Source organism: Bombina bombina, chromosome 6 (genome assembly GCF_027579735.1).
Source record: "Bombina bombina isolate aBomBom1 chromosome 6, aBomBom1.pri, whole genome shotgun sequence".
In the NCBI taxonomy this organism is placed as follows: domain Eukaryota; kingdom Metazoa; phylum Chordata; class Amphibia; order Anura; family Bombinatoridae; genus Bombina; species Bombina bombina.
In genome coordinates, this window is record NC_069504.1 from 544,276,754 (window position 1) to 544,287,818 (window position 11,065).

The 11,065-nt window shown below is 39.9% G+C and overlaps 1 protein-coding gene across 1 annotated transcript in view; it reads left to right on the forward strand.

Annotated features, from left to right (window-relative positions):
- Positions 1 to 9,854, forward strand: part of TNFAIP8L3 (TNF alpha induced protein 8 like 3) — a 211,792-nt gene extending 201,938 nt beyond the window's left edge. Inside the window, exon 2 of the mRNA XM_053717472.1 lies at positions 9,177 to 9,854. Within this exon, the coding sequence (XP_053573447.1) occupies positions 9,177 to 9,739 (563 nt within the window). The 3' untranslated portion in view covers positions 9,740 to 9,854. The remainder of the gene's footprint in view (positions 1 to 9,176) is intronic.
- The last annotated feature ends 1,211 nt before the right edge of the window (positions 9,855 to 11,065 follow it).

An 11,065-nucleotide genomic window follows, 5' to 3' on the forward strand; every position in this document is an offset into this window, starting at 1 on the left:
GGAATACACCCAAGTATTTCAGTTTATCTTTAGCAATCTTAAGTGGGCAGCCTCTATTCAGGTTATCAAACTCGGTCACCGGGATGGAGATGTTCATGATCTCAGATTTCGAGAGATTTAGAAGAAAGTTTGACACCTCACCAAAGAGTGTGAATTCCTCAATAGCCACTTTAAGGGATTGTCCTACGTCTGATATCATCAGGAGGACGTCATCGGCGTACATAGCCAGTTTGTGTACAATGCCCCCTATATGGATTCCTTTAATTTCTGGATTCGCTCTGATCCTGGATGCCAACACCTCAATAGTCAGGGCGAACAGAAGGGGAGACAGGGGACAACCCTGTCTAGTCCCATTGTGAATGTCAAAAGGGTTAGAAAGAGTTCCATTGACCCTTACTCTAGCGTTAGGTGTGGAGTATAGTGACATTATCCAATTCGTGAGTTTAGGCCCAAATCCGAATTTGCCCAATGTGAGGTGCATGAATGCCCAGCTGACCCGATCGAATGCTTTTTCAGCGTCAGTCGAGATCAGGGCCAGCGGGGCTGAGTTATTATGCGCATATGTCATCACTTGCAGGACTTTAAGGGTATTATCCCTCGCCTCGCGTCCTGGTATAAAGCCCACCTGATCAGTGGAGATCAGGTGAGGGAGATGTCTATTGAGGCGGTTGGCAAGCACCTTCGCGAATATCTTGACATCTGCGTTTAACAGCGAGATGGGGCGGTAATTCTCAGGGCAAGTTTCTGGTTTGCCTGGCTTGGGGATCACAGCAATGTGGGCCTCAAGCATTGTGTTAGGTAGAATTGGATCTTCTGATAGTTGGTTAAAGAGATTTATCATAGTCGGCGCAAGTATGCCGCCGAATGTTTTGTAGTATTTCGCTCCAAAACCATACGGGCCTGGGCTCTTGCCCGAAGTTATGTCCTTGAGAGCTTGCTTAAGCTCTATAGGAGTGATCGGAGAGTCTAGGGCCTCAGAGTCCTGACTAGAGAGCTGAGGGGTGACCACATTAGCAAGATATTCTGACATCTCAAGTGTCTCTTGTTCCTGATTAGGAGTATGAATCTTCGCTCTGTTCGTATTTTGGATATTGTATAGGGATTCATAGTATGACCGGAAGATCTCAGCGATGGATTTACCGTCTTCTCTAATCTTCCCGTCTGGGTGTAGCATACTATATACATACTGTTTCTTTTTTTTTCCGGGCGACCGCCCTGGCTAACAGTCTACCTGCTTTGTTCCCCTGTTCGAAGAATTGCTGCCTTAGAACAAGAGCTGCTTTCTGATAGTCCTCTTGTAGGAACTGCAAGAGTTTTGTTCTCGCTTGTGTCAGACTCTTGTCCAATACAGCATCAGTTGGTGCAGCTTTGTGAGAACTTTCAGCAGTTTCAACTTCAGAAAGAAGTTGTTGATAAATCATTCGCCTGCTCTTAACTATCCTGGCTTTCTGTTTCAGAAATAGACCTCGGATAGTACACTTATGGGCTTCCCATACCGTGGTTAATGGTGTGTCCGCTCTGTCATGTATCTGAAAGTATTCCGTCAGGGCCTTCTCTATTTCTAGTTTAAAGACAGGGTCATCCACTAGAGTGTCATCCATTCTCCAAATATAAGGCGTGACAGGTGTGTCCGTCCACAAGATTGAACATGTAACTGGAGCATGGTCTGACCATGTGATAGGTAATATATTGCTTGACGTGGCCACTATGAGGCCGGTAGCGTCCGTAAACCAGTAATCTATTCTCGAGTATTTTTTATGGGGGTGGGAGAAGAATGTGTAATTCTTAGCTGAGGGGTGATGTGATCGCCAAATGTCGTGTAAAGCGGCTTCTTTGAGTGAGGATGTTATACGTTTGAGAGATTTATGAGGGACACTTGAGATACCGTCTGAGGTGTCTAGGATAGGATTCAGTGCTGCATTTAGATCTCCTCCCAGGAATACCATGCCAGTCTGTAGTTCGAGTAAATTATGGATAACCTTTTGAATAAAGGTATGCTGGGATTGATTGGGACAATAGACGTTAATTAAAGTTATGGGCCTAGCATATAATAGACCTGTTAGTAGGAGGTATCTACCCTCCGAGTCTCTATGTGCCTGTGTGAGTTGGAATGGTATGTCTTTACTAAAAAGTATGGCTACTCCATTTCTTTTATGCGGGCCAGAGGCAAAGAAAGCGTTAGGGTATTGATGGCTATGCCAGCGGGGTTCATGTCCAGTGGCGAAGTGTGTCTCTTGCAGGTAGACAACCTGACCACCCTGTCTGTGTATGTCTCGTAAGACCATGGAGCGTTTAGCTGGGCTATTAAAGCCCTTTACATTTACTGAAAGTAGCTCTATCTTTCGGGAGGAAGCTTCTTTATGTGTGGGCATCATGGTGGTGTCAGTGGGTGGGGGGAGGAAAGAAAAAAAAAAAAAAAAAAAAAAGGGGGGGGGACGGGGGGGGGGGGGGAGTGTTGGTAAGGCTGGGTTAAGAGAGGGACAGGGATGTGGAGAGAGGGGAAAGAGGCAGGCGACCGAGGTCGTCAAGTAGTAGGGAAAGATAAGTAAAGACCTATGTAATGAGCAGTTCAAACAAACGAAATATCAGTAGTATAACTTACACAGGCCTAAGTCAGGTAGATAAGCAAATAAGACAAACTATGTAAAACAAATACAGGGGTAGTGTTCCCTGCTATACTACACAATTCATAAAACTGTAGTGGTATTTTAAATGTAAACAAGTACAGGATTGTGTTGCATTGTTGCAACTTACCTTTTATCAAATCAGTAAGATAAAAAAAAACTCTAATAACGAACCTTTTTCATAACAGATACTAATTTAACATAAACTGTCTCAAATTATTTGTGACAACATAAGCTGAGACCTAGGGGCTTCATGAAGGGGCTGGTTTTGATTTCATCTCCTACTTTAGGTGTACAAGTGTCACATCGTATTGTCATGAGTCTCACTCCTTTCAATGTGAGTCATTTTCCCAATTCACAGGTTATTTGTGGTCTGGGTCTGTCAATGGGGCATGTATTGTTTAATAATAAACCCTCTAAGAGGGGGATTTTGACCGGGCCAATTAGATCAGAACATAGGGGTGATATGAGGATACAGCGGTCTATGGAATGTCGTATAAAACATTAGTTATCAGCTTATGTTTTAGATATTTGTGAACCTGTGTCATTCATAACTATAATATGTGCCATAAAAGTAAGATAGGTGTATAGTAAATGAAAACATCTTGAGATTATATCTTTTCTAAGCACCCCGTTGAAAAGGGCAGTCTCATTATATTGTGCGTGAGACTCATGACGTGTACACTGATCTAGGAATAGAAAAATACCTGGAAGAACAAATTATAATTTAAAACTGTAAAGTTATAGCATTTGTAATCTTAGACCACATATTACACTGTGAAGGTCTCTAAATTGTTAGAGTATGTCATGGTCATCATTTAGGTAACATCTTCAGGTCTCATGTAGTTATCATGCTTATCCCTTACTAACCTATAGGTATCTTGGTCTCAACAATACAGTTATTAACAGCAAACTTCTATTTTGGCACAGTTAGCAAATCTCTGCTTAAATCAATACATAACTATACATGAAAACAACATACGATAATCATAACTTTTAAAGGATAACTTATCTGAGTCGTTACTCTACAGTTCATTCAGCAGGGTTAAGTCCATTGGCTCTTTGTTAGAGCCGGGCAACCTAGAGTAACTGGGAAAATGTGTTGCATAAAGCATCAGCTGGTCATTCTAGATGGCGTATCTCATTAGGTTCCTCCCGAGCTTGACCCTCTGACACAGCAGGGGCACCAGAGGGAAGTCTGATGTTGATGCCTAGGGCTCGGCTGAAGGCAGGCAAGTCTGTAGGAGTCTTAAGGATGTGTGTGGTGCCATTTTTAGTGACAATAAGGCTTGTAGGGAAGCCCCATCTGTAGGGAATTTTATTGGCTTTTAATGTGGACGTTACAAATCTGAGATCTCTCCTTTTCTGGAGAGTGGTTGGGCACAGGTCAGAGTAAACTTGCAGTTCTGCTCCCCTGAATTCAATCTGTTGTTTATTTCTGGCCAAGCGTAGAATGTCCTCTTTCTCTTTGAAAGACAAAAGTTTTAAAATGATGTCTCTAGGAGGGGTCCTTCCTGGGGGTTTAGGGCGCAGCGCCCTGTGTGCTCTTTCTATTTGAATATCAGGGGAGAAATCCTCATTTCTGAGGTATTTAACAAAATCTTGGATGTATGCCTGTATGGCAGCAGGTTCCACCGATTCAGGTACACCTCGCAGCCTGAGGTTATTCCTCCTGCTACGGTTTTCGAGGTCTTCAATTCTCTCTAACAAGGTATGTACCGTGGTTTCTTGGGCCTGTAGGAAGCTAGTCTGGTGCTGTAAGTCAGAGCTGAGTGTCTCTTGTTTTTCCTCTATCTGCGTCACTCTTTGATCTACTGCTGAGATGTCGCTTTTTAATTCTTGGAACATTGATTTAAAATCTCTCATCGCCTCTTTTATGTCCTCCTTAGAGGAGAGGAGTTTAAGATCAGCCTTGGTAACACAGGTCTGGTGAGAGGACATTGTGTCTGTAGTATGAACCTGAGCTGTTGTAGTTTTCTGATTAGTGTCAGATTTTGCTGCTGCAGGCTCGTTATTTATTAAGTAATTTTCCAGAGTGGTGGGCTGAGAGCTCTTAGTAGGCCTAGTATTTCTTTTGCTGGACATTACATGTATTATAATGAGCCGTTCTGTATATCAGCAATTGATATCCTTCCTTTCTTATCCCTCAGGGGTAAGGGACCTTGGTGTGGGGTTTCCTGCAGCTGTAAGAGAAGGTCGTTCCCAGTATATTTACGTTTATTCCCCAAAAGACACAGGGGTGTGTTATCAGTGCCTGGAATATCTAATAAAGGAACCGTGCACTGGACTCTTAGGTCAATAGTCCACTTTTTGATGCAAATGTACTGCCCTTGTGTGTGTGACTTTAAGTGTCCGATTATGTGCTGAGTGGTCTAGCGGGGAGGGACCTGATTATAATCTGTGTCAGCATCTCCAGAGCTTCCGAACAACTTGGCCCTGATTCCGGAGTCACCCGGAGATTTGTGTTACCTGTCCGGTGTTGGGATCTGTATGCTGGGTTGCTCCGCCACGTGGCGTGACCTCTGTTGTAGGGACCCGGTGAACTCAGGCTATCGGGTATCACTCCGTGTTACTTCTGGGGTTAAGAACGCTCTCAGCGTCCATCACCGGGTTCAATTCACCTGTTGCAGCAGTCTGGCCATGTGGCACGCCTTGGGTCGTCTCTGTGCTGATTGGGATCTACGAATCCCGGGAGGTAGGCCTCACAGCACCCAGTCCGGAAGGGTCGTATTGAGGCAGAGGCGTCTCGTTATCGGCTATACGCTCTCAAAGTCTCACCTCTCGAGGTTAGTGGTCGACAGTTTAGGGTCAGTTCCTCTGCATAAAGCTTGCGTGGTGTGTCCCAGTAAGTATGTCTGAGCACGGCGCTCCCCTAGCGAGAGCGGTCTATAGAGTAGGCCTCCGATACACAGCTCACCTTTGCCACTGCTCCGTTACACCATCTGGTCTCGAGATTTGCATATAAGTACTGGGTAGAGTCTAATACATCTTGATTCACCGTTTATAGATTAATTTATGCCATGTGTGCACCTGTTTTGAGTGTAGTAATAGCAGGGACTACGGAGCTTGTTTAGAAAGCAGCCATTTTGGTCCGTGGCTAGGCTCCGCCCCGACTATACTGTATTTTTTAACACATTATTGATGTCTTCCATTTTCTGCTTGTTATCCCACTGACATAAAACAGATTTAAAACAATTTAATCTGTAATCCTATATAATTGTACAGCAGAGATGGCAATAAAATCTAAGAGACACGAGGAAATTAACACTTTTCAAAACTAAATACTAAATGGCACTACAGACGATGCCTGAGATACAGGCCGGACTGGAAATGAAAGACCAGCCCTATATTCTGTTGAGTCCACAGAATACGTCACATTTTTACTCCTTCATGCAATATTTTTTTTCCTTCAGAATATATGTAAACATTTTGAGGAATATGCTGGTTAACATAATGGCTAGATACATATGAACACACACATAGGTAAATACAAACATATATACTTGTACACGTGCACACAAAATTAGCAACCTTCAAAAGTTTGGAACCATGACAAAAGTAGTGGTTGGATAAAAATACATTTTATTAATTAACTGTAAAATAGAGTACGTATTTATCACTGACAATACTCCCACTGTATAAAACAAAATTATAAAGTTTATTCTATACACCCCAGAGGCAGACATATTTTTTTTTTTTCATTGCAATGAGATGTTTTTAGTGAAAAGTTTCTGCAGTGTCTCTGAGGAGGTTCCTGCGTTTGTTGCCCTTAGTATGCATGAGCACAGGTTATGTACAGCCTTGCTGCTGTCTGCTGCAGGTTCCCACAGTGTCAGTCTGCCTTAGAATCTGCTCTACTGTACTGCTGGGGTCTATATGCTTCACTAGACAGAACATGGGCTGGATCCACACATCACTTCCGTTTGTGCTGTGACTGTTTCTTGTATTGTCAGGTCCCAATGTCAGCACATGGAGATCCTGGGAGAAAGCAGCGACTCCTGTCTTCCCTAGCAGCATTACAAGCACTTGCTCCCCTCTTCTGCCAGATGTTTCTCCTCAGCGGAGCAGGACAAAACTTCCACTTCTTTTTAACCCCTGTCTACCAGAGAGTATTGTAAGTGTAATGCTGTGCAGTGCACTACAGCCCTTTTTGGCAGCCTTTGGGTTAACTTCTCTGCCTTCTAGCTACTGGGCCGTAGGTTATTTAGGAGGGCTGCTGCTCACTGCTGGTGTATAATATAGGCTTCCTAAAGGGTGGCTTTTTAAACTAGATTTCAAATTAAAATGTGTTATCAAGTTTAAAAAGTCAGCTCTATATGATATATATTTTTTTTTAATTACAAACTCAGGGTTGATTCCAGTAGAGAGAACTTTAAAAACTATTCAGAGGAAAGCACCCATGCAGAGACATAGCTAACTTTTCTTGCCTTTTTTTTAAACCCTGTGTATTATGTTATATAAATAATATAATACACACCCAATTAAATATTGTTTCTTTGTTTTGCATGACAAATGAGTTAATGGGATATACACAGTATTCTGAAGAAGGCCAGGTAAGGGTCCACAACCCCATTTTCAGAATACTGTAATCCAATTAAAGGGATACTCCAGACAAAATTTGGAATGCAGAAGGATGCATTTCAGTTTTAAATAGAATAATTTTTGTAATATGCATGTGTTAGCAAAAATGCTTCTAATAAAAGCTATAGCGGTTTTAAAAGTGTATTTAAAGTACTTGTACCCTCTGGTATTGACTCAATTTGTTAATTGCTGACATGATGCAAGCCCCACTGGTGCTCTGAGCAGGTACAGTATTTAAAATGCTTCACATGCAAATGCTCAGAAAAATGCGAACTCTAAAACAGTGATAACTTTCATTAAGATCATTTTTGCCAATACATGTATATTACAAATATGTTTCTATTCAAAGATGTAAATTAATCTATGTGCATTTAAATTTTGATCGGAATGTCCCTTTAAAGGACCAGTCAACACATTAGATTTGCATAATCAACAAATGCAAGATAACAAGACAATGCAATAGCACTTAGTCTGAACTTCAAATAAGTAGTTATGTATTTTTCCACTCCCCCTGTACCATGTGACAGCCATCAGCCGATCACAAATGCATATAGTATAGTCTGTGAATTCTTGCACATGCTCAGTAGGAGCTGGTGACTCAAAAATTGTAAATATAAAAGACTCTGCACATTTTTTTTAATGGAGGTAAATTGGAAAGTTGTTTAAAATGACATGCTGTATCTGAATCATGAAAATTTAATTTAACCTGAGTGTCCCTTTAACTTATTTGGGAAAGCAACAGCCTCTGTGATGTATATACACACACGCACACATTTATTAAAGGGGAAAAAAATCTAGCTTCTACGTTTTCTGTTGGGCTCCTAGATTTAAAAGAAGTTTAAGCCCTACCTTACCTTTTGTGCTGTCACCCTGCAACACACTGGAGTTCAGGAAGGGGGAGGAAAGTAAAGCAAGAGGAACGCATTAAATATTTACATTTGAGAGAGAACGGAACAGTGACTTTTACAGGAACTAATATTATTTCACCATAAAATATGTACAAAGATACAAGAAAAAATGTTGTGCTTTTTTGTCCTAATTTACCAATAACTATGTATCCTGAGTGAGGTGGAAAATTTGATGATATTAAAATCCTGGGGCTGGGGGGGCATAACATTTTAGGGAGCCCTGTGAGGCCTGGACAGGGGCTTAGACAACCATCTCTTGCCCTACAACCCTCAATCTGCACCTGTATCAAAATAAGTCAGTTCTGGGGGGCAGTTGCACTGTTGTCATACCCACCACACAGATCCATCACTGTGTACTCTGAGCCGGAGGGGTCTGAGCCCTGGAAGGGCTTGCACAGATTTAGTTACTGTGAACAACAACAATGCCACTAAATCCCCACAACCATCCACAGTAACAAGAAAATCCTTTTTAACAGACTGCTTTGTGTGACTGCAAGTACTGGCAACTCCACCCTGTTGAATTGTTGCTTGCTTGCCTCAGCAGCAATGGTCTACCGGGATATCTCCTGGTGTCCTAATAGTTCGATCCGGTACTGTTGAGATATTAGATCTGTTGCGAAATCTCATGTTGATTTGGTTCAAAATTATATGCACCTTGAGATTTCTATATAAAATGTTTAGAACAGTAGTTTTGACCCCCTTTTTCAAGTAATTTTAGTTCTAAAAATTGTGGCTTTTCTAATTCTCAGACCTGGAAAAGGCACACTGCAAACTTGTCAAGGTTGACCCTGCTACATATATTTCCCTCATTTGCTTTAGCAGACACCAACTGCCAAACTATGCACTTTATACTAATAATATGATCATGGCTATCCTTGTCTGCAGACACAAGCTTAGATTGGCTTCTCCATATAAGGCATGAGAGGGGTGGAGCTTGGCTGTTAAAAAAAAAAAAACAATTTGTTCTAAAAATATTTAGACTTTCAATCCATATACTCACACATATATTCTAGTGATTTAAAAATATATTTGAACTGACTTTTTTTTTCTTATCCTTTTACAGGCCCTGAGTTATTCAGCTCAAAGAGCTTTGCTGTTCAAGCCCAGAAAAAAATCCTCAGCAAAATGGCAACAAAGTCCATGGCGAACATGCTAATTGATGACACAAGCAGTGAAATATTTGATGAGCTCTTCAAAGCAACAAAGCAATACGTAAAGAACAAGAAAGAGGCTCACAAAATTCTAAAGGACCTTGTTAAAGTAGCTGTAAAGGTTGGAATCCTTTACAGAAACAACCAGTTCAATCAGGAAGAACTGGAAATAGTAGAAAAATTCAGGAAAAAGTTAAACCAAACCTCCATGACAGCTGTGAGCTTCTATGAAGTCGAATATACTTTTGACAAAAATGTACTTTCTGAACTTCTGCATGAATGTAAAACTATACTACATCAATTGGTGCAGCGCCACCTGACACCGAAATCTCATTCTCGCATTGACCGAGTCTTCAATCACTTTGCTGATGTAGAGTTCCTTACGGCCCTCTATAGCCTTGATGGAAACTGCAGGCCGTACCTCAAAAAGATTTGTGAGGGAGTCAATAAATTGCTGGATGAAAGAATTCTTTAAAACTTTGCCTTCAAACCCATCAGGACAATGTAATGAGAAAACAGCATTTTAAAGAAATGTTCATCCCAAGATGCCAGATAAGAGCACAGCCGATGTCTGTATGGAGTCAAACGTTTGATGTGTGTTTGGAATAGCTCAGATTTCTTTTATATAAATACACTGAATGAGGCCTTGAACTGCAGTTCTAAATACAGAAATAAACCATAACCTTAAACAAAAGGAAGTTAGAAAAATGTATTGTTTATAAATAAGAGTGCTCTACAGAAAGTGTTGTACATGAAATAATATATCAAATGTTATAAAGTGGAACCTTATCTTGGACAACAGTGGCTTTTTCTTTTTATATATATCTTTTGATAGTAGGTTTGTGCTAGTTTTGGATTTAATAATGAACTTCAAACAGTGGCCTCACCAGTTATGCTTAAAATATTTTTTTTTTGTGCTTAACTTCACAGGCTTTTCAAGAAAAGCAAATACATTGCAATGAATGTGTGTGTGTGTGTGTGTGTATGTATGTATATATATATATATATATAATATAATATATATATATATATATATATATATATATATATATATATAAAGATGTAGGAAAACCAATACTATAAAATACGGTGAACAAATAACTGTTTCAATACCAAGTACAGGATTGTATGTGTGTGTGTATATGTGTATGTATATCTATATCTATATCTATATATATATATATATATATATATATATATATATATATATATATATATATATATATATATATATATATATATATATATATATATATAAATAATATAATATATACACACACATATATATATATATATATATATATATATATATACAGGGGGAAATATCACTAGTCAAAAAATAAGTTACTAGCCCAGATGAAAAAGGTTACTAGTATACATGAAGTTAAAGATAGGAAAAAGTCAATCTTCTTAACTATCCACCTCAATTTGTTACAAATTAGATTTGTGCATTCAGCGTTTCGTGATGTTTGAATCTTTTAGGAGTCAATTTCTTTCTTGTGAAAGTGAAACACACGAAGATCTGTGCAAATCTAGATCTTAGTGTGATTTAATTTCCCAAGAAGAAATTCAGCTCCAAAAATATCTGTACATCACGAAAGTCTGCCTATGTCCTTAGTCGACATTGAAAGAAAATGCTGAATGCACAAGTCTAATATAAATGAATGCTCACATGGTATGGGAAGAGGAGATTCATATAAATGCCAATATCACGTAAAAGTTTAACAAAGATATAACAAAAGTATTTCTTTAAATGTTAAAGGATTCTTGAATGGTGAGCATCAACTGATTACAGTCGGTT